General features: G+C 41.5%; 1 protein-coding gene across 3 annotated transcripts in view; it reads left to right on the top strand.

The window, feature by feature from the left end:
* Positions 1-3,686: 3,686 nt before the first annotated feature.
* Positions 3,687-23,461, top strand: part of DGUOK (deoxyguanosine kinase) — a 28,792-nt gene continuing 9,017 nt past the window's right edge. Inside the window, exons 1-3 of one of the 3 annotated variants that reach the window (XM_073897519.1) lie at positions 3,687-3,894; positions 14,758-14,870; positions 23,263-23,432. In XM_073897519.1, the coding sequence (XP_073753620.1) occupies positions 3,711-3,894; positions 14,758-14,870; positions 23,263-23,432 (467 nt within the window). In that variant the 5' untranslated portion in view covers positions 3,687-3,710. Of the gene's footprint in view, positions 3,895-14,757; positions 14,871-23,262; positions 23,451-23,461 lie in introns of all 3 variants that reach the window. The other 2 variants (XM_025868379.2, XM_025868380.2) reach the window with 2 other exon arrangements.

The raw sequence follows: 23,461 nt of genomic DNA, 5'->3' as shown, positions 1-23,461 counted from the left end.
TCCCCACTTAATCCTCACCATAACCCTATTAGCAGATACTAGTATCATTCCCATTTTATAGCTAGTTTACAAGTTAACTCGCTCACCCAGCTAGCTAATAGCAGAAGATTCCTACTTTTGCCTGGCATACCCTTTACTCTCTCTACCTACTCAAGTCCCAACCCTGATGCTCCCGAGCAGATCCCGCTTGGCTGTGAGCCTTCCCAGACACACCTATCTGGAGACAGTGGACCCCAGTGGAAGTGCACAGACCTTAATGTCAAACATACTTCCTCTGCCATCCCGGCACTTGCCCTTGGGGGTAGGGTGGAGAAGCATGTTTTACAAAAATCTCTAGTGGACTGATGTCTTAAGATGGGTTTCCCAGAAGCAGACCCTGAAGTGAGGATACACAGGCAAGTGATTCAAGGAAGTGCTTGCAGGGGAGACCAGAGAGCAGAGTAAGAGAAGCAGAACAAGAAAGGGGAGGAAGCCCAGCAGGGGATCTCTCCGATAGAGTCCCACAAAGGGTTGTTTCACCCTGGTGCCCAGGCAGCTCTGGTGTAAAAGCCTGACTGGATGCAACTGGGCTTTCATGCTGACCTATCAGTGATTGGAGAAGGCACACTCTGGGGGGAGGTAAAGTCCCATGCTTTCCACAGGGGCTGGGAAAGGGCTCCAGTAGGCCGAGGGCAGTCTTGCAAAGAAGAGCTTCAGTCACAGGCTGTTGGAAGAGAAAGCATGGGGAGGAGGCCAGAGGACAGCTCCCCCCCCCCCACAAACACACACACAGGATGGGAGGAAATGTGGAGTACTGACAAATCCCTGCAGTAGAGGGGTGCATCAGAGTCTCCAGGTGGGGGAAGATGGGGAGGCTGACCCATTGTTCCTTGCCCTGCCCCCACCCAGTCTTACCCCATTTTAAGAAGTGCAGTCCTTGAAGTCTTCAGGGGAAGTCAGGTCATACGCTGATAGTGGGGGGGGCGGAACATGGGTAGGTTACAGTAGCTTGAGGAGAGAGGAAATACAACAGGCAGTCAACTCAAGATAAATGGCAAAAATGTCCCGGGCACTGAGGGTCAAGCTGAAGGCAGCCATTACTGATGATAGAAAGTGTACTGGGTGGTAGCTGTGTGGCAGGTGGTAAGTGCTACTTGTGGGTTATCTTTCTCAACCCTCACCCCAGGCTCTCAGGAGCCCACACTCTTAACTACTCCTTAAATGCTTCCCTTCATGATTAGGTGTATCAGTCAGAATGCATTCAGGGAACCTCTTTAAAACAGAGGTTCCCGAAATAGCCAGTAAACATATGAAAAAGTGTTTTGCTTCATTAATCATCAGGAAAATGCAGATTAAAACTACATATGGCATCCTGGACAAAATGAAAAGCTGACAATACCAACTGTTGTTAAGAATGTGGGACAACCACAGTGCCCACTCATGATGGTGGCAGTGTCAATTGGTACAAACACTGTAAAACTATCTACTGTTTGGGAATGTTTTACTAAAGCTGAACATACAAATAACTAATCACATAATTCCACTCACAGGTATTACCCAAGAGAACTGCATGCATAAATTTACCAAAAGACATATTCAAGAATATTCATGGCCACCCTCTTCGTAATAGCCCCAATTTAGAAACTCTTAAATGTCCAGCAGTAGTGCAACAGATAAAATACATTGTGGTATAGCAATGTATTGGAACACTATATGACAACGAGGATGAATTACAGCTATGTATATATATAGCCTGGATAAATTTCATAGATATAATATTGAATGAAAGAAGTACCTACTATGTGATTCCATTTATATAAAGAACAGGCAAAACGATTGCTGTTAGAAGTCAGGCCACTGATGACTTCTGGTGGGTAGTAACTGGCAGGACAAATGGATGCTGGAGATGCCAGCAATGGTCTATATCTTTATCTGAATCCAAGTAAGGTACAGTTTGTCAAAATTTCATTAACCTGCATACTTATGATGCAAGTTCTTTTCTTCACTACATACTACACTTTACTATAAAGTCTAAAAAAAATAATAACTTTTAGTAACTCTAACTTTAAGGAGAAGTTTAGTTGCCTGTCTGCACCTAACCTTCCTAACAACTTCCTCATTTAACCTTCACAATGACCCTGCTGGCAGCAAAGGCAGAGAGGCCTTCTGGGTGCTGAGAGACTCTCTCAATTTTTTTTTTAAAGATTTTATTTATTTATTTGACAGAGAGAGACACAAGCAGGGGGAGTGGGAGAGGGAGAAGCAGGCTTCCTGCTGAGCAGGGAGCCCGATGCGGGGCTCCATCCCAGGATTCTGGGACCATGACCTGAGCCAAAGGCAGACGGTTAACGACTGAGCCACCCAGGCGCCCCATCTCTCAAACTTTTTCTTGATGAATATTTTCCAAGTCTGAGTTCACATTGATAAAGGAATGTAGGCAGTATTTTGACACGGAGGTGACTGTGAGAATGGGAGCAGAAGATGGGACAGACTTTAGCTGTTCCAATATCCATTGGTGCTGCATCTAGGTTATCCTAAATAAAGTTATAACCTATATTTTTTAAGAATGTGCTTAAAATACGAACATCACTTCAGCCATCCCATATAAACATCAGTATTAGAAAAAGGTCTTGTGCTTTTTATGCAAGACTGATGTCCCAGCCACCGACCCCTCCCCAACCCCTTGCAAACAGGTCCCTGTTTCCTAAAACCTCCCACCTCTAAGAGTGCTGCCTGAAGGCCGGTTTGACTGTTGGGACTCCTGCTTTGACTCTTGCGTTTTCAACAGTGGAAGGTGGAAATACCCTCTAACAACACTTCATAAAGCGTTAGTTCTGAGGTCGTTATGACAATGAGGTGTGGCAGGACAAAGCCAGTCAGGGCCTCACCCGGGGGCAGCAGCTCAGAACTGTCCCTGCCCCTCAGCAGAGCGGAGCGCAGCTCTCCACCGACAGGGGGACTCCAGTTTTAAACACCAGCAAGTCTCTACCCGGGTTCTGCTCAGCCTTTGACAAATCCCATTCAGAAACCTCACCGCCCCAAACTGGCCCGCTCCTCACCCCCGCCGTTGTTCACGCCCACAGGACCCCCATCTATCTGGTTTAAACGAGTTCCACTCATATCCTGGGCCTCCACCCACTTTAGCCTAATGGGATTTTTGGCTACTACGCAAATCGAGCGAACGTTTACTTATTCATTCAAAAGACAAAATAAGAGGTGGAGTGTAATGAACTAATTTGATTTATTCAGTAATGTGCCAGCATTGTGCTGCGCGTCGCAAGTGAATGGGAAAAAGTTAATGTGTACATCATCAGATTGTGTCATTTTCCTCCTTAAAATAGTCCAGTTGCTACCCATATTAGAAAAGCAGACAAACACCAGGAAAAGCCTCGCTTACAATTACAATTATTTTGATTTGTCTTTAATGACTTAAAAGTTACACAAAAATACAAAGGTTATGAGATTAGTGAGTTTATGTCTCTTTTACGATGTTGCTGTTCGACAAAAACCGAGAAGCTAAGCCGCAGTAACAGCTGCAGGTACTAACTCTCACGCACCCGCCACACCGGAAGTCTTTCCTATCTAGCTTCGGTCATCCACAAACATCGCGAGAACAGAGCCGTCCCTTTGGCCCCACCCCCAGCCGGCTCAACCCCACCCGCTTCTTGCCCAGCGATCTCCTGACGTCATAGGCGCGCCGGAGCGCTGGAACGGCTGTACCGAGGGCGGAAATGCTCTCGGCGGAAGTGGTAGCTGCGCAAGTTGTGGGTGGAATGACCGCGGGCCGGCTCCTTCGAAGGCTGTTGCGAGCACCTTCCAGGTCCATGGCCCAGAGCGCAGTCGGTGGCGTGTACCCCTCCAGGGGCTTGCACGCGGAGCGCGGGCCTCGAAGGCTCTCCATCGAAGGAAATATTGGTAAGGGCCAGAAAGTGGCTGCAAGCCTGAGAGGCTGAGAAAGGGAGCTGGGCCCAGACCCCCCCCTTCCCCGCGGTCTGATGCCGCGAGGCCTTTCCCCTCCCAAAGAGGCCTTTGCTTCTTTGATTTTTAGGATGTCAGGCCTCAGTACTCCTCCACAGCCACGAAGTCTGTAGCTAGGACAAGAGTTCTAACAGCTTGTTCTGATCGAAATGGATGCGAACAAGGAGCAGGGTGTAATTTCTTTGTTCTCCTAAGATAGGGTTGCCAGATTTAGGGGGGGAAAAGGTGCTCATTTAAAATAGGATTTCAGATAACGAATACCGTTTTAGTGTGTGTCCTATGCAATATTTGGGACATAAACTAGAAAAAAATTATTTACAATTAAAATTTAACTGGTGTCCTGTATTTTCTCTGGCAGCCCTACCCTAAGAGTTCTTAAAGTTCAGTCATTCAAATACCACTTAACACTAATTTTACCATGTCTCTCTTCTAGTCCCATATCATTTCTTAACGTTTTTCTTAGAAGAAACTCACTTTTTAAACTTAAAACATGTACTAAAAGTAACTTAGTAGAGACCCAGTATCTTAAGTAAAAAGTAATAAAACGAACGCAAAACACTTCAGTTTAATGTTAACCAAATTCTGACTTGATGGTTTTACTAGCTGAGGTGCTGAGCCCTAAAGAGATTAGCAAGTGTTGAGTATTGAAGACATTCTAGCAGCAAATTAAGAATTTCTCATTTTATTCATTCAACAAATAACCCTTTGAGCAACCTCTGTTTGCCAGCACTGTTCTTGGCCCTGAGGATACAACACTGAACAGAACAAATAAAAATCTCTCATGGCACTCTAGTAGTGATAAATAATAAACAATATAAATTAAGTAAACAATGTAGTAGATAGTAATGAGTGTGATGGGGAAAATTCAGGGATGAGCGATTGAAGGAAATGGCAATTTTAAATAGGGTAGTCAAGACAGGCCTCACCGAGAAGGTGACATTGGAACAAAAACCAGAAGAAAATGAGAGAATGAAACCATGTAGGTAACTGGGAGAAGAATCTTCAGGCAGAGGGAAGACCTGAGGTGGAGGGTGTGTTCCGGGAACAGGAGGAAAGCTGTTGTGGCTGGAGCAGAGTGAGCAAGGGGGAGAATGGAAGGAGATGAGGTGTGAAGGTAAGGAATGGCTGGATTGTATAGGCGTTTAGCCCATGGTGGATTTTTACTTACCATTGGAAAAGGTTTGAGCTGTCAAGGGACATGATTTGACTTAAATTATGAAAAGGTGATTCTGGCTGATATGTTGAAAGTAGAAGGTGTCAGGAGGTTATTGCAATGATGAGTTGCCGTGAGTTGGAGCAGAGTGGTAATGGTGATGGTAAGAGGCAGTTGGGTTCCAGTTACAGTTTAAGGCAGGGCAAACTGGATTTGGTAACAGATGTGTGAATGTGAGATAAAGAGATCAATCATTTTGGCCTGAGCAACTTGAAAAATGGGAATTCCAAATTTTCTTAAATGGGGAAGCATGGGAAAAGAGACTAGGGGCAAGGGATGGTTTCAAGATTCTGTCTTTAGGCATTTTAGGTTTCTATGTGCTTATTAGATACCTAAGTGGAGATGGTGAAGAGGCAGTTGGATATATAAGTCTGGAGTTCAGAGTCTCCCCGGACTGGAAGTATAAATGTAGATGGTATTTGAAGGCAGGAGACCTTGTGTGTTGATGGAAAGGAGATTGGGGAAGGAACTAGGCAAAAGAAACTGAAAGGGAATGACCATTGAGGTTGGAGCAAAACCAAAAGAGAATGATAACTTGGAAGCCAAATGAAGAAGGTGTTCAAGGGGTGGGAATGTTCAACTGTGTAATGCTGTTTAAATAACAGAGCTTTTTGGTGAACTTGAGAAGAACAGTTTTTAGGGACAGTAGGGGTGAACATCTGATCGGCATAGGTTCAGGGAAATGAGGAACTGGAGACAGTGGATTAAGACAACTGTTCGGAAGTTTTCCTAAAAAGGGAAGACAGAGGGTGGTAACTGAAATGGGGAGGGTTTGAGGGAGTTTCCAGTTTTTTCTTTTTGTAAGAGGTATTAGATGATGTTTGTAAGCTGGTGAAAATGGTCTAGAAGAGAGGGAAAAAAATTGGTGGAGCAGGAGACAGGATATAATTCCTGGAGTGATTTTAGTAAGCAAGAAGGAATGGAGTCTGTTGCCGAAGTGGAGAGAGGTTAGCCTAAGCTAGGAGCGCGGTCTATCACTAGTTAACAGTGTGAATGGCAACAGAAATGAGTACTGACTCGAGTAGGCGTGGTGGGAACGTGGGGAAGGTCTTTTGGTTGTTTTCTCAGTGAAATAGGGAGAAGGCTCAGCTAAGCAGAATGAGCATGAAGAGAGAGGAAAGACATGAATTAGTCTAGCGAGTGAGCAAGAGAAATGTAGAGCTGCCAGTTAGCATTAAGGACCCACTTGGACTTAGTGGTCATGAATTTAAAGTGAGACCAGTCACCACATTCGTGGTGAAACATCAAAAAGGTTGAAAAGGGAGGGTCCTGCTCCCTGCCTCATGGTGTTAAAGATGTTCTTTGGGAAACATGCCTCTAAAGGAAGCTCTGTTCTCAGAGCCCAGAGAAGTACCAAAGTACTTCACACAATAAGTACTTAGGCCATCAGGTGAAGTTTGAGCTCCCTCTCCCAATTTTCCTGACCTTTGCTTCTTAACCTTTCTAGATGGATATACTTCTTCCTTGCTTTTACTCAAATCAAGACTTACTGAGAGTACCTGCTATGAGGGTAGACTCCCCTGTGGTACAGTTCCTGTCCTTTAAGGAGCTCATAACCAGATGGGAGGAGCAGACTTCTAAATACAATTCCTATACCATGTGATGAGTGCCATGGTTGCTTGGGTATGGGAACTCAGAATCTCTGGGGTAGGAATTCTCAAGGGGGAGATGACGAAGGAATGTTCCAGTACAGGAAGTCACATTTGCCAAGGCAAAAGCCTGAAGAAACATGCAGTTCCAAGAACAGGGGTGTGCCTGGATGGCAGAACAAGAGGCTGGAAGGGTAGACTTGCCAGATGTTGAACAGCCTGTGCAGCATGCTAGGAGTTTGTTGTGTAGGTGGTGAGAGGTTACTGAAGACTTGAGGCCAGCATGTGCCATGACCAAATTCATTTTTTTTTAAGATTTTATTTATTTATTTGAGAGAGAACATGAGCAGGGTGAAGGGCGGAGGGAGAAGCAGACTCCCTGCTGAGCAGGGAGCCCGATGTGGGACTTGATCCCAGGACTCCAGGATCATGACCCGAGCCGAAGGCAGACGCTTAACGACTGAGCCACCCAGATTTATTTTAAAAAAGAAATTGGCCAGAAGGAACGAACAGAAAGCTTCAAAACAGGCACTTTCTTTTTTTTTTTTTTTAAAGATTTATTTATTTATTTGAGATAAAGAATGAGAGAGAGAGAGAGAGCATGAGAGGGGAGAGGGTCAGAGGGAGAAGCAGACTCCCCGCTGAGCAGGGAGCCCGATGTGGGACTCGATCCCGGGACTCCAGGATCATGACCTGAGCCGAAGGCAGACGCTTAACGACTGAGCCACCCAGGCGCCCCAGGCACTTTCTTTTTATATGTCTTGTTTGCTGCAGTACTCATAGTGCCATGCATCTGTTGTGTGGAGTGAATGAGCAGGAACAGAATTGGGAGTAGATAGACTAGTTTTGTGGCTTTCGTAGTTGGAATGTGGGAAGCTGCAGGGCTGGACAGAGGGAATGGAAGGACAGAGAAGAATGGAAGTTTGAGAGGGATTTTAGAAGAGGGATTGACTAGGCCTAGGTGGCCACTTGGAGGTGAGGAGTGGAGGCGTAGAGGATGGCAGTGAGGTTGTAGTTTGGACGCAGACTGGAAACTGAGGATGGGAATAAAGGAAGAAGGCTGGGGAGGTAAGAGTGACGGATTTGGTTGTCAGGTGCCTCTGAGACATACATAGATGTTCTGAGGTAGATTAGGACATGTGCCTGAAATTGAGAGAGATGGGACTGAGATTTCAGATATGGAAGTTGTCGATTGTGGGGGTAGTTGTTGAAGCCTTGGAAGTGAATGCACTTGCTCAAGGAAAATGTGACTAATGGCAAGTGGACTGGGGGCCCCTAATCTGGCTGTTTCTAGTTTTACCTCCTACTGCTCTCCATCACCCCACACACCGTGATGACTGTCCTCAGGCAGAATTAGTCACTGCCTCCTCTGTGTGCTCTTCTAACATTTTGTACCCACAACTGCTACAGCACTTGAGTTCTGTGAGGATTGTTTGCACATTGAACACCTTCCCTGGGTTGGCCACTTAGTGTCTTGCTCATGTGTGCATCAGCAGCACCTAACCCCCTGCCTGACCTGTTGTATTTTTTCGGTGTTTACCAGATGCTTGACTCCTGTGCTGTGATACCATGTGGAAGTTAGTCATTGGTGCCCACGGAGGGAATATTTTAAGCTGCTTTAAAATCAAGGCAGGAGTGATCTTGTTCTCTAATCACAGGTGGCATCCCCAAACAAATCAGTACCCCTCCAGGACACCTGAATAAGGGAAGGTAAACCCCTGTCCTAACTCAGGTTAGATATGTTTAGAGGGGCTTTTCTTGTAGTCATGCAGTTCTGAGTACTGTTGATCTGATCCTGTAAGTGCAGACCACAACCCATAAGGAAAATGGGTCAGTGAAGTAGCACCCAGTGGCGCCCAGTATGAGTTAAGAAGTCATATGCCATGTGTGATGGAAAATGAAAAGTTTGGTGCCTAGAATTCCTTAAGATCTAAGAAATAAAATACTTAGTCTGTCTTCTAAGTGTATTCATGGCTACAGTGTGTTATTGCCTCCCCAAACCAGTTATTTTATAATTACAGACCTCAATTGAAGAAAGGATTGCTGTATGAGATACTGGCAGTGAGTCATCTCAGACCATTCTCACTTTGATTTTCAAAGACCCAACCAAAAAAGAGGAAACTTTGTCACTTTTACAGCCTAGAGACTTCTACATAAAGCAGAGGAGAGAGCTTCCCTAATAGTATGTTCCATATAGTCTAACGTTACTAATGTGCATCTATTGCTTTTATTGCATATAAACAATTGGGTGAAGAATCTTAGGGAAAAAAGGCCTATTTATTCTCAATGTTGTATATTGGAGTCTTTGTTTCTGTGATTCACCTCATTCCATCCATCTCCTTTCCTCGTATCTGGCTGGATACTCAGGATGCAAAGGGAACAAGGTCAGTTTGTGTCTTCAAAAAGCAAGTGGAGAGAGTGACGGGGTCACAGATAATTATAATGTAATACCTTGGTAAGTCGGGGCAGGCAGTGGTTAGCTTTGCCCCCCGCCCCGGGGTGAAGTGGACCAGAGAGGGTTCAAGAAGGCTTCACTGAGAAGGAGATAGTGAAAGGATGAATCGTATGCTGGGAGCTGAGAGCAACTTTTGTTGTTGTTGTGAAGCATAGTTTCCCATGGGAAAAAGAGTAAGAGGAATCAGAGCAAAAAGGTATTAAGTTTCTTTTAAGCCTGCTGAGTGATTTTTGTTAAGTTTGCCCAGAATGCTTTTGGGCTCAGAGCCTTTCTGATCCTGGGTACTTTGTTTCAGGGTTGGAGTATAAGCTCCTTGAGGGCAGGGTCTCCGCCTAGTTCATTGCTTTAAATACAGTACCTAGCACCTGGTAGCTCTTCCATAAACATCCAGTAAGCGAATGAGTAGATGGATACAGCATCAAATGTAAAGCCTAAAATACAGGCTTTACATGTTCTTTGGAAGACTTCTTTTTTTTTTTTTTTTTTTTAAAGATAGTTTTACATTTACTGTCTTAGTTTGCTTTTTGGTACAAGGTTTCAGAATTGGATTTTTGCCATGTTTTAAATTTTGTTCAGGATAGGAAAATGCCTGGAGGTGATGGTATGTTTAAAAGGCTCACACAAAATACAGCTGTATTACATTGAAGGTAATATGTTATTCGGGGTGTTACATCAGATACTATCTAATTGCTAGATTTTAGCAGAATGTAGCAATAGCAGGCATCATAGTTTATAGAAAAATTTGTGGAGAGAAAAAAATCATGACTTAGGAAAGGATGGAAATTAGCAGCAGAACTCTTTGATGTAGCTTGTGGAATGACAGCCCTAGTGCTAATAAAAATCAACATGTTGTACTAATATACTCTAAGAAAGTACCTCCTGCCCTTTTCCAAGTCATGGCACATATAATAAAAGTTCAGTAAGAGCTAAGATCTGAAAGGAAGGTTTGATTCTGAGATCGGATACCTCCCAAATCTCATGATATTAAAAAGTATATTGAGAGAGAACAGTGAACCTGAGATCTAACTAAATTGTGATAATGATACCATAAGCAGCTGGTGCTCTGCCGAGAGACCAAAGGGAGGACTTTGTCTTGTTCGCCCAGTGCTTCATGAAGAGGAGTGGCTTTTGGTGGACATGAGTGTTCTGCTCCCTAGGAGGAGGCCAGTGTAGCAGGAAAGAAGCAGACAGGAATGCCTGGGTGGCTCAGTCGTTAAGCGTCTGCCTTTGGCCTAGGTCATGATTCCAGGGTCCTGGGATCGGGTCCCACATCAGGCTCCTTGCTCAGCGGGGAGCCTGCTTCTCCCTCCCCCTGCTTGTGCTCTCACGCTGTCTCTCTGGCAAATAAAGTCTTAAAAAAAAAAGGAAAAAAGCAGACAACATTACTCTTATGAAGCCCCTGGGAACACTTTACAACATATGTCTTAAAAAATAAAACAAAAAAAACAGGGACGCCTGGGTGGCTCGGATAGTTAAGTGTCTGACTCTTGATTTTGGCTCAGGTCATGGTCTCAGAGTTGTGAGACGGAGCCCTGCATTGGGCTCTGTTCTCTGGAGAGTCAGCTTGAGATTTTCTCTCCGCTCCCCCCCCGCTCCTCCCCCCTCAAATAAATAAGTAAATCTTGAACAACAACAACAATCAAAACCCAAGCAGGAATAAAAAACTTACGCTTAGGTATTATAGCACTAAAAAATGTTATGCTGTGTGCAGTTTTAATATGAGTATATAACTTTGAATTATCTTTTAAAATTATTCCATATTTGTGGCTGGTGCCTGGCACAGCTGAGTTCCATTGGAATACAGCTTAAGAAATACTGCCCTATGGCAAATGACCCAGGCTCTCCGAGCGCAAGAGCAACCTGGATGGCACAGCACTTAGGACCTGCCACCACCATTTACTGTCATTCTTTGCTGAAACCAGCTCCTGATTACTAAACTGGCTTTCCAGAAGCTTTTGAATGGGCAGTGGGGTGCAGGGTAGAAGTATTGTCCTGGTGTAATTGTTCCAGTAATTGGAACTGTATATTTCCCATTACATCAAATTTGTTGGCATTCCGGGTTTTGTGTGTTTAAAAGGCATGAGTCGGTTCCTCAGAGTCCTGGCTGCTTTTAGATGAACTAATAGTGTCTGATCTCAGAGGTGAAGCTGGAATTCCCCAACCCTCAGGGCCCTTCCTTTCCATCTGCAGTAGTTTCTTAGATTGTTTTTAACTTCTAAAAATGTAATTCTAACGATCATTCAATCCCAGCAATCTCAATTGCCTTAATCTTTCCCTATTAATTAAAATAGCTTTTTGACTGGTAGGCAGGGACCACGTTTTAGATTTAATCAACAACCTGCAGTCTAAATTTTGCCCATCTATGTCAAATATTTTAAAATAGGGGCTACTCAGAGCAGGCAGGCATCTGATAATATATAAACTCAACCAATTTGTAATTCCTGTCAGTCTGTTAGGTACTTCATGGCAAGCCTGTAGGCTTTTATTCAGTAGTCTGGTATGTGGTTTTAGAACCTATATATATATTTTAAAAAACTACCTCTGTTGATTTTGATCAGATTGTTCCAGATAGCAACCTCAAGTAGAAGTATGCATTAGGGGGAGCGCCTGGGTGGTCAGTCGTTAAGTGTCTGCCTTCAGCTCAGGTCATGATCCCAGGGTCCTGGGATCGAGCCCCCAGTCGGGCTCCCTGCTCAGCCGGAAGCCTGCTTCTTCCTCTCCCGCTCCCCCTGCTTGTGTTCCCTCTCTCGCTGTTTCTCTCTCTCTCTCTGTCAAACAAATAAAGAAAATCTTAAAAAAAAAAAAGTATGCATTAGGATCACTTGGGGCATACTTACAAATGTGGATTCCTGAGTCCCAAACCCAGAGAGTCAGATCCTATTAAGAAACCAAAATTAAGACCCATGAAGCAATCAAAACACTTAAATGCTAAACATGTCATAAGCAGTTAATAAATATTGTTTGATTCAATTGCCCAGTGTGGTAGGTCTTCCATGTGAGCTAGAGACATTCTAAACTTCATGGAAGAGGTGGGGCCTTAGGCTTGGTAGGGGGAAAGGGTTTAGATGCAGGCCAGGAAGAGCAGGGGAAGGCATTTATTCACTGATATGTGGGAAGAGCAGAGGCTGGACAGATATGCAAAGGCACACATGGGCTGGGTAGAGATGGAACTGAGAGAGGAGCATGACTATACAGAACACACAGATTCATGTTGTTTGTTCTTAGCTTGTGTTGTTCAGACAGGAGCTGGAGTGCTGTGTAATCAGTGGCGCACATTGGATGTGTGGGCTCTTCTATGACATCCCCTCATTCCTGATGAGTAGCTGTGAGTGGCTGATAGAACTGACTTGAAAGGTTCTTCCCTTCCTTCTTTTGGTTCCATTTGGGTTCCTCCTCAGGGTAGAACTTGCTTGAGAAAGACCATCTCTCATAGAAGGGATTGAACTCCAAACATACTCTTAAGTCATTTTTTTATTTTTAACAAATGTCAGTTTCAGAGGGAACCAAAATTAGTAGTGTATTAAGTGTTTTATTCAGTCAGGTCATTGCGCTGGGCTCTGATTCCACCCTGTGTGCCCTAGAGGAGCCCCATCTTCTACCTGGAGAAACAGAATTACAATTGCAGTGATGAATTCTTACCCAGAAAGCCAGGCCAAGTATAAAGGATGATTAGCTGATCCAGCTCAGAGGCATCAGGATCTGGAAAAGCTTTATACAGGGAGCACATCTGAGCAGAATCTTGAAGATTGAGTAGGAGTTGACCAGGTGAGGAGAGGAGGTGCTCCAGGAAACGGGAATGCATAGGCAAAATCACATTTGCGGGAAAGAACATGGCATGATTGGAGTTGGAAGGAATTTGGTCAGCAGAGGCTCAGGGTGTCTAAAAGAAGCTGAGGCTGGAGAGGTACACGCAGGGGCCAGATCTTGCTGTGTCTCATAGACCATGTCAAAGGTTGGATTTTTCGTGAAGGCAATAGGGTTTTAAGCAGTGTTATTTTGTGTTCACTGTGGCTGCAGTATGAGTGATGGATTAAAGAGGGCAAAGCCAGAGTCAGAGAGGCAAGAGGTGAGAGCTTGATCTTGAGCTTGGAGGTGGGAATGGAGAGAAGAGGACAGATGGGGGAAATTTAGAAGGCAGGTGCAAAAGGACTTGGTGGCTACTTGAGGTTTGGCAGAGGAGGGAGAAGTTCTGACAGTGAGCGATGCTGCTTCCGTCCCCTGAGGTCTGGGGTATGGGAGGACGTTCAGTTTGCTGGGGACGATGATGACTTCATTTATGTAGGGAGCAGATTGATTTTGAGGTGGTTGTGGGACATCCAAGTGGAGGTGTCTGGAGAGCTCTTAGATAGTGAGTCTGGAGCTCATGGAAGGTAATGGGCCAGACATTGGCGTAAATGGGAAGAGATCATTTGTTGTACTAGATTGGTTTCATCTCCAAAATATTCCTCAAAGCAACCACTACTTTCCACCTCCTCTGCCATCCCTTGGTTCAGGCTGCAATTATCTTCTAATTGCTTTGCCTGCTTCTGTGTCAGTCTGTTCTTACACAGCTGGCAGAGTGATCTTTTAAAAATGAGATGGAATCTTATTTCCCTGCTTAAAATCCATTGCCACTGACTTCCCATTACTCTTAGAATAGATTCAAACTTCTTACCATGCTATGAGGTCGTGCCTGATCTGGCCTGGCCTGCCTACCTGCCTCTACACACATCTTAGAGCCACTCTTCTCCCTCACTTGACCATGCCTCTTCTAGGCCCAGGCTTTTCTTCTGTCTCCTCCTACAGCAGGTTCTTTCTCTTTTCCTTGCCTTTGTTTATGCGGCTCCCTCTGCCTGGATTACCCTTCCCCCTCGTCTGGCCTGGTTATCTCCTCACCTTTCAGATCTTACCTCAGATAGCATTTTCTCCAGAGGAAACTTCCCCAGTCTCCTGAGCTGTATTAGAGCCGTCCTGCATTTTTCTTTCCTAGCACTTAACAGTTTGTTATTAGTTATTCCATGTTTGTTTAGTATCTCCCATACAAGCTCCGTGAGGGCAAAATCTGTCCTGTGTTTGGTTTGCCATTGTACCCCCAGTGCCGGACAGTCCTGAGCCCATAGTAAGCACTCCAATAAGTAGTGGTTAGGTTTGTTGAATGAATGAGGGTCATAATCTCAATTTTCTTTCCTGAAAAACTTGCGGTTTTTATACTCCCACGGAATAAATATGATTCAAGCCTTACAACTTAAGTAGCTGACTTCCTCTACATTGGGTAGTCCTCTTACATTTTCAGCTCTCATTAAATACTTGGCCTCTGGGAGGTTAGGGCATTAACATTGCAAGTTAGATCTTAAGGGTATTTTTTCTCACTGTTGCCTGTGTTCATTACGGTGACTGGTTAGCATTGCCTGCCCCATCATCTTTCGGACACTGGTCTGGTGCTGAGTGTGGAAATTGGGAAAACTGGTACTTGTTGCCTTCAGTTGGGCCCCCGAATTTAGTAGCAGCTTTCTCCTGCAGCCCTGATGTGGGAAGGGTCCCAATACATGCTATTTGCATTGCAGCCGTGGGAAAGTCCACCTTTGTGAAGTTACTCACGAAAACTTACCCAGAGTGGCACATAGCTACAGAACCTATAGCAACATGGCAGAGTGTCCAGGCTGTTGGCACCCAAAAAGTAAGTTTTCAGTTGTGGTGGGTAGTTGGCCAGCATGGGTGAATAAACTAATTGTAATAATCCAATTTGCTCTGAGTAGGTGAAACAGCCCAGTTTGAGTTTCTTTTTTTAAAATCCTTTCATTCCAGAAAGCAGACCACATATGCCAGAGAGGATATGACTTGTTTGAATATGTTTAGTTTTGATTTTTGTGGTTTTTACATGTCTACATAAGTGACTGCCTCTGTTCTTTGTGGTTTCCCAAAGTATGTCCAGCTGTCCTGGCTTTGTCATTCCTACCCTTGAGTATATTACTGAAGCTGACCTTCAGGATTAAGAGCTAATTATAGTGATTTTAACTTATTTATGAAGTTTTAGAAATTGGAAGGGACTTCGCGCACATCTTGTCACACTCTGAGTCAATGCAAAAATAATAGCTAACGTTTATAAAGCGCACACTTTGCCACATACTGTGCCAAGTGCTGTACATTTCACTTCTGCCTCATGGCATAGGACCTAGTGTCAGGTCTACTGCTTTGGGAAGGGCCATAGCGTTGGTTTCAAAATCAGCCATAATCCATGTGAGTAGGGAAGGACCAGTTTGGACGTGAACCTTAGGGGTAGCTGAGGAAATGGCACTACGTTGCCTCAGCCTCCACACTCTCCTCCCGCAGTCACCAAGAACAGTCCACTAAGTGGCTTGTTCTGGTTTTTAACAAAACTCTAATTGTTAGAAAGTTCTTGTATGAGCCACTTTGCGTCCCTGTGACTCTGAGTCATTGGTGCAAGTTCTGCTTCTTAAGTTTTTAACTTCTCTACATGACAGCCCTTCATATAGTTGAAGATAATTCATGATTTGTTTGCTCTTTCTCCTCCTTGCGTCTTCTTTCAAGCCACACACCATTTTCCCCCAGACTGTTCCTCATTCTGAAGTAACTTTGTCTAGGTGATAAGCTCCAGTTGGTTAGTTTTCCACTTAGACTAAGAGTGGTACTCTAAATGGTAAAGAGTATCATAGAACTTGTTCTAGGTGGCATTTTTCTGTTATTCCTCCTCAAAATTGTGTTACCTCTTTTGGCAGGCACATCATGCTTATTGTGGACATATGTTTTTTTAAATTGTTTCTGTGTGTGTATGTATGTTTGTGAAGTTAATTTTCCATTTAGAAAATAAATTACATATCTTTCTCTGAGTATGCCACAGGTCACCTGTTGTGGGATTTAAAAATATTTCCACAGATTGTTGAGCTTTCCTTTAAGAGGTAGACCCTAATTCTCTCCTTGAGTGGCTAGACTTGGCGACTTGATTCTGATGAATAGAATGTAGCAGGAATAACAGTGGGACTTGCTAGGGTAGGCCAAAAAAGACATTGTATCTTCTACCTTGATCTGTCTTGATCACTTTTGGCTCTGGGGATGCCAGCTGCCATGTCATGAAGCATCCTTGTCTGTGAAGAGGCCCATGAAGCAAGCGATTGAGTCCTCCTACCAACAGCAGTGTGAGTGAGTCTTTTTGGAAGTGGATCCTTTGGCCCCACTCAAGTCTTCAGATGACTGACCTCAGCCAATATCCTGACTGAAACTTCATGAGAAACCCTGAGGCAGAATGAGCTGGCTAAGCTGTGTCCCGATTCCTCGCCCATAGAAACTGAGATAATGAACATTTTTTGTTTAAGCCACTAAACTTTGGCACAATTTGTTATGCAGCAGTAGATAGCTAATACTCCCGTAGTCCCGTTATCCAGAGGTAGTTAACATTTTTGTTCTTTTGGATTTCCTTCTACTTAGGAGAAAATGTATATATTTATATACACCTATATGAATGTATAAAACATATACATTTACTTTTTTTTAAACAAAAATTGTAATTGTTACCTGCATGGCCTTTGATATACAAGGTCTTCCTTTCATAGTAATTTTAATGATTGCAGTATATTGCATAATATGATCCTTTAATTAATGTAGTTGATATATTTAATTTAATGTATAATGTTACATGTACTATATGAATTTCTTCCTGTTATAAACAATGTTACAATGATGAATATCCTTGTAGCTACATCTTTTTTCTTGTTAACAGCTAAATTTTGTGTACTTTTGTATTTTCTTAGGATAATCTACAGTTGGAGTTTTAATGTCCAAAAATTACACATCTTGTAGATTGCTGACACCTGTTAAACTTCACAAACCTTTCCTTCAGAAAAGTTGTACCACTTTCCCCATACTTTTGGCAACACTGTTTTTCATTGTTGCTAATATGAGGGGCAAGAAAACAGTGCGTTATTTTGTTTTACATATCTTTGATTACCAGTGAATTCAACATCTTTTTTATATTTATCAGCCATTTATTAGTATTCTTTAGTGAATTGCCTATTAAGACCTCTTGTATTTTTCTCCCCGCTACTGAGATCTTCAAATTTTTGTAATGGCTTTATAAGAGCTCATTGTATGTTAAGTATCTTAAGTCTTTATCACATATTGCTGATCCTTTCCCCAGTTTGTCATTTTTCTTTTGTCTCTCTATATGATATATTTTGCAATATAATACATTCAAGTTTTTATGTAGTCAAATCTGTCTTTTTCTTCATAATTACTGCCTTTGGTATTAAAGTTTTAAAAAGACTCTCACAATCCAAAATTATAAAAACATGCGCCTACATTTCTTTCTCTTGCTTTTATGGTTTTATTTTGCTCTTTATGTGACTTTAAAAGTTATAGGAGGCTAATTTTCCCCAAGTCATTATTTACTTTTCGTAGTAGTATTCTTGTTTAGTTTATTCCTGAGTGGTTATTTAATTCTTATTGTGAGTGGGATCCGTTTTCCCATCATCTTTTCCAAACTGGTTGTTATTGTTTTAAAGGAAAGCAGTTAATTGTATGTTTGTCTTGTAATATTACTGTTATTTTTTTTGTTTTATTTGCTTGAGGTTTCAGAACATAATGGTTTTCCCTAAATACTTATCATTTGTAAGAGTTTTCCAATATCCATACTTCACTTCTATTTTCTTGTTTTATTGGGTGGAAGTTCCAGAGCAATACTAACTATAATAGCACTGATGGTAGTCAGTCTTATCTTGTTCTGTCTTTAATGAAACTACCTCTAATGTATCAGTATAAGTTCTGTGATTGTTAATCGTTTCAATAGATCATGTGGAGGAAGTACCCTTCTAATTACTAGGATAGGAACTGTTTTCCTCAGGATCAGATGTTGAATTTTCATCAAAAGCCTTTTTAGTATCTAGTGAGATAACCATGTGGTTTTTCTCTTTTAATATCTTAGTATTAGTCAGTAGATTTGATAATGGCGCCATCTGTACATTCTGGAATGAACCCTTTTGATCATGGTACACTATTCCATTAATTTGCTAATAGATTGTTTGAAATTTTGCATGTATATTTATTTAATTGGTATTACTATTTTTTGACAGGTTTTTACCATCGGGGTATAAAATGAATTGAGAAGTTTTGCACTGTTTTAGTGTAGGAATTATCTATTCTTTGAAGTTAGGATAGAAATCATTTTTTAAATAATACGGATTCAGTGCTGTTTGGGTGGAATAGTTGCTGGACAACTGTTAACTTCCTCAGCTATTGTTCAGGGTTTGTGTTTTGTTGTTGTTGTTGTTGTTTTACACCTTCTTGAATCAATTTTGATAATCTTGTTTTCTTAGAAAATTGCCCTATTGAGATTTTCAAATTTAATTGTATAAAAGTAGTACCTGTATTTTTTAATAGTTTAATCCAGAATTACTGTGTCTTTTGTCTGATGTTGCTTGTTTGTGTTAATATTTGGGGAGGGATAGATTTGATAGATGATTGTTCTTTTTTAAAGACCCAGTTAATGGATTTTATTAATTCTTTGGGGACTTGCATTCTAATTCATTAATTTTGGCCTTTAAATTTACTCATTTCTTTCTAAGAACCTCTGTATTTTTAAAGCTCTTTAGGTTGAATGATTAGTTTGTGTATTTTTCTTTTTTTCTTTCCTTAATAATGGAAGCATTTGCAACTGAAAGTTTTCTTCATGGAATAAGCTTTGGCCTTGTCTTTTAGAGTTCGACATATAAGATTTTAACTGAAATACCGAATTTGTAATTGTAGTTTTTGATTTATTCTTTGCCCTGGAATTATTTTTAAGGTATTTTACATTTTCTTTTTTTTTTTTTAAGATCTTATTTATTTATTTGACAGAGAGAGACACAGCGAGAGAGGGAACACAAGCAGGGGGGAGTGGGAGAGGGAGAAGCAGGCTTCCTGCGGAGCAAGGAGCCTGATGCGGGGCTCGATCCCAGGACCCTGGGATCATGACCTGAGCCGAAGGCAGCCGCTTAACCAACTGAGCCACCCAGGCACCCCAATTTTACATTTTCTGAGTAGATTTTGTGTGTGCATTATTTTTTTACTCTAATTTTATTTTGTTATGGTCAGACAACATGGCTTATACAATTTTAATTGGGGGAACTTACTGAGGTATTCTTCATGGCTTACATATGATCGATTTTTATGTATGACCAATTTTGGTAAATGTGCCATGGACTTTTAAGAAGAATATATATTATCTCTAAGGTATGGAATTTGGTGTGACATATATTATAAATTCTAAGATGCCATTGATCGTAAGACACATAATCAATTTAATAATACTTCTAAGGAATAATAAAAATGTCTATTAAAGTTTAACTTAAACATTGTAAGATGTACATCAATTTCAGGTATGTGAAAAATAATGACTTAATAACAATTTGAAATAAGCTCTCATTATTGGGGTCTACTTTTTATATTAAATTATGAGAAAAGTGTGTTAAAGTTTGTGCTTTTTGTCCATTTCTCCTTGTATTTTTAATCGGCTCTGCTCTTATATTTCTGAATTTCAGGGCTTTATTACTGTACGTAAAAAGGTTCATGACTCCTTTGTGTAGTCTTTTTTGGTTTATTAGTATTAAAAAAACCCTCTTGTAGCATATAATGCTTTTTTTAAAATACAGTTTTGCCACATCTGCTTTCTTTTTATTTGCATCTATTTGGTGGATTTCACTGTCCCTTTGTCCTTAACTAATACATGGCATTTTGTTTTAGGTATTTTTCTTACAGGATTTTTAGTTTTTACCCAGTGTTAAGGTTTGCCTTTCTTGGGAATTTTTCTCTTTTATTATAATTGAGTTTAACTTATTTCTATCACCTTATTTTGTGCTTTCATTTCCTTTTTTTTCCTTTTTTGCTATATTTAATATTTTTTTTCATTTTTCTCCCCTTTCCTTATATGGGAAACTTACTATTTTTATCCTAACAGGGGAAACCTGTAAATTAAAAATGTACATGTTTAAACCTATCTTTCAATGTTAATGGAGCCTCTGTGAAAGAGAAAAAGAAGCCAAAACCTTTTTATTACCTTCTTTGCCAGGTATATTGAAATTATCCGAAATTTTGTAGATCCAGAATGTTTTTACATTGTGAAATTTCTTTTTTAACAACGGAAATGTGGCAGTCAATTTCATAGCCACATAAATAATAGTTCCTTAGTTACACCCTTAATTATACTTAACTCTGTTCTCCTGGTTGATCACTGACCACTGTGTTCTCATTTCCACATCTTCCCGTTTCTTAATTTTTCAGTTGGTTGAAATGTATTTTAGAGAATTTTTTCAGAAAGGGCATGTAGGTGGTATAATTTGAGTGATTGCTTGTCTAAAAATGTCTTCCTTTTGCTCTGTAATATAAAAGGTAGTTTTTGTTGTAGAGAAGTATTATATGGTTCTGATCTTTTTTTTTTTTTAAATAAGTAATTCATGTGATTTCCCTGCCATTAGATTTTTGTTTTGTTTTTTTGAATTGTTGGTATTTTGGTAGGATAGGTCCAGTTTGGGGTTCTTGTGTGTGCCTGTGTGTGTGTGTGTGTGTGTGTGTGTGTGTGTGTGTATGAAAGCTGTATATATAAATATATATGAAATCTTTTCTGGTACTCTGAATTTTTCTGGTTGAAAGTCTCGCATCTCAGAAATTTTCTTTAATTTTTTTCTTTTGTTTTAGCTTTTCTATCAGATCAGTTCCTTCTTACTATAGCTTCTAGTTTTAAACTTTGTTCTTAAATACTTAGAGCTACTACATGGTTCTGTTAGTGATTCTCAGTGATAATGAAATTTGGTGAGAAGGAGACACACGCCTTAATAGTAATGGTCTTCCTCTGCTCATCTCTTTGCTGCGGGTGGCATTTCCCCTCTCTGTATTGGACTTTTGTCTCATGAGAAGGAACATCATTTCCTTAGGTAGCTTTGTCTGAACTACAGGTACTGTGGAGTTGTGGATCATTTTAGGTCTTGTTTGGAAAGTTGTTTGTGATGCAAAATTATATTATTACTGTGAGGTGGAACACAAGTGACATTACATCTTGATGTATCTTTCCAGAGGAAAGAGAGGAAAGGAAAAAAATACCTTAGCACGATACTACAGTGTACATTGGATCTCCTCCTTCTAACCTGTATGTTTTCATTTCTGTCCTAATTTTCTGTTTTTTTTTTCCTCTTAGTTTAAGGAAAATTTCTTGAGCTGATGTTCTGTATGACATTCACTAATTAGGTTTACTGCAGTGTACAATCTGCTAGTTACTGTCTTCATAGGGTGCTTTGTTTTGGCAGTTGCATTTTTTTCTCCTCTAAGAATGTTCTTTTCATATTATTCCTGTTTTTATGACAGCCTGTTCTTATCAATGTGGCAGTCTCTTGAATCTCATTGATTTTCTGTTTTCTTTTGTTTCTGGCAACAGCTCTGTCTCTTAAGGGGCTGCTTGTCCTGAGCAGATGCATTGGTTTTCTCCCTTTGAATTGCTGAATATTACTGTATCCAGTCATTGTCCCTCTCTTTGCTTATATGTTTGAAGGGATGTTTGCATTTGTTCTGTAGCTGAGATGGGTTCTTTCAGAAATTGTGTAGGCCCTGTACAGAGTTTTGTTCCAGAACAGTTTCCCTTTGGTAGCCCAAAGGCTGCTGATAGAATAGCTCCTACCCAGTCAACCTAGTACATCTGTACACATAGCACCTCACTCCCTTCATTGGGCTGCCATGCAGTCTCATAACTATGCTGCACCCCAAGGGCTCTCTACTGTCTCTAGTGACGCCATCAGAGACTCAAGTGGATTCAGATTTGTCCCCCTGCCTCTACCTCCAACTCTTAACCGGGGGTCATTTGTGAGACTGCTGTGTGTGTGCGGGTTGGAGAATTGGAAGGAGGGAAAACATCTTGTGATCCATTCTGCTCTACCTGCATTGCTCCCCGTGAAGCCTTTCAAAGGGCTGGGATCCTTCTTTGGAATCTATGGTTGATACTTAGCCAAACTGGACCACTTGTGGTTGTCTAACCTAGTTCCCCCTCTATTTTTTTCTCCACCCCAAATGTGCTCTTAGTCCCCATTTCTATCTGTGGAAATTCTATGTATCATTTACTTCCCAGCTTGTCTTTATATGGAGAAGCATTAGAATGAAGTTAGAGGAAGCCAGGTTTGAGTCCCTGTTCTGCATTTACTCATCTTGAAACCTTGGACAAGTAAGTTACTTAACCTTTATGAGTGGATTTGCCCCTCAGGAAAATGAGCATGCAGTAGTGCCCTCTTCATGAAGCTGTTTTGAAGATTAAATGACATAACAGCACAGTGAACACTGAAAATAAATCTTAGTTTATTTTCTCTACCCCTTACAGCATCGAGCCTATGTAGCGCCTCATCCGTGTAGGCCCTTCAGTTAATGGAGATTGAATGAATTCACTTTTGTGCTGAGTCAGTGGCAGAGCCCAGGAAAGAGTCCAGGGCTCCTGAGTATCTCACACATGTTCCCACCTGCACATGCTGAGTAAATGGGTCTTGAGATACATTTCATAAAGTCTCCAGAATGGAGGAGGAAGGTTTTGTTTGTTTGTTTTAATCCCTTCTGTGAGAGAGAGAGAGAATTCTATTTGGTTGGTTAGTTGGATTTTCAAATAATCCATTGCTTTCTTCTCTGGGTTGAAGTTTTGTAAAGAAATAGCCACAGATGGAAGTTCAAAAGAGAGGCAACATAGTGTTAAAATGGGAAGATTTGATTCCAAGTAGTCTTAGATGGTCGTTGGTTTACTCCTCGTCAGACAGACTCCACAAACCAGTCAGTGAATGTGCTGATTGTATGGGTGGTTCTTCCTATGCTCTTCTCTGGTGTGTTGAAGATGGCGTGTCCTCTCCCTCTCAAATTCTCATTTTATCAGGTAGGAAAATCTCTTCCTTGATTATACAGCTTTGACTAAACTGGGGGATATGATTATATCTTTTTAGTAAAAGGCAACTTTTGTAATTGCTTCCCTCATTGATTGTTAAACCATGGTGTTGGGGACTAAACACCATGGGGTAAATACACCTTCTAGGAAATGCTCCTCTTTTGTAATTTCCTTGTAGGCCTTCACTGCCCAAAGTCTTGGAAACTTGCTGGATATGATGTACCAGGAACCAGCACGATGGTCCTACACATTCCAGACATTTTCTTTTATGAGCCGCCTGAAAGTACAGCTGGAGCCTTTCCCTGAGAAACTGTTACAGGCCGAGAATGCAATACAGATCTTTGAGAGGTCCGTGTACAGTGACAGGTAAGACCCTG

Source organism: Callorhinus ursinus, unplaced genomic scaffold (assembly GCF_003265705.2).
Source record: "Callorhinus ursinus isolate GAN/ISIS: 27379988/994484 unplaced genomic scaffold, GSC_fseal_2.0 scaffold10, whole genome shotgun sequence".
Classification (NCBI taxonomy): domain Eukaryota; kingdom Metazoa; phylum Chordata; class Mammalia; order Carnivora; family Otariidae; genus Callorhinus; species Callorhinus ursinus.
This window is presented reverse-complemented; position numbering and strand designations above follow the sequence as displayed.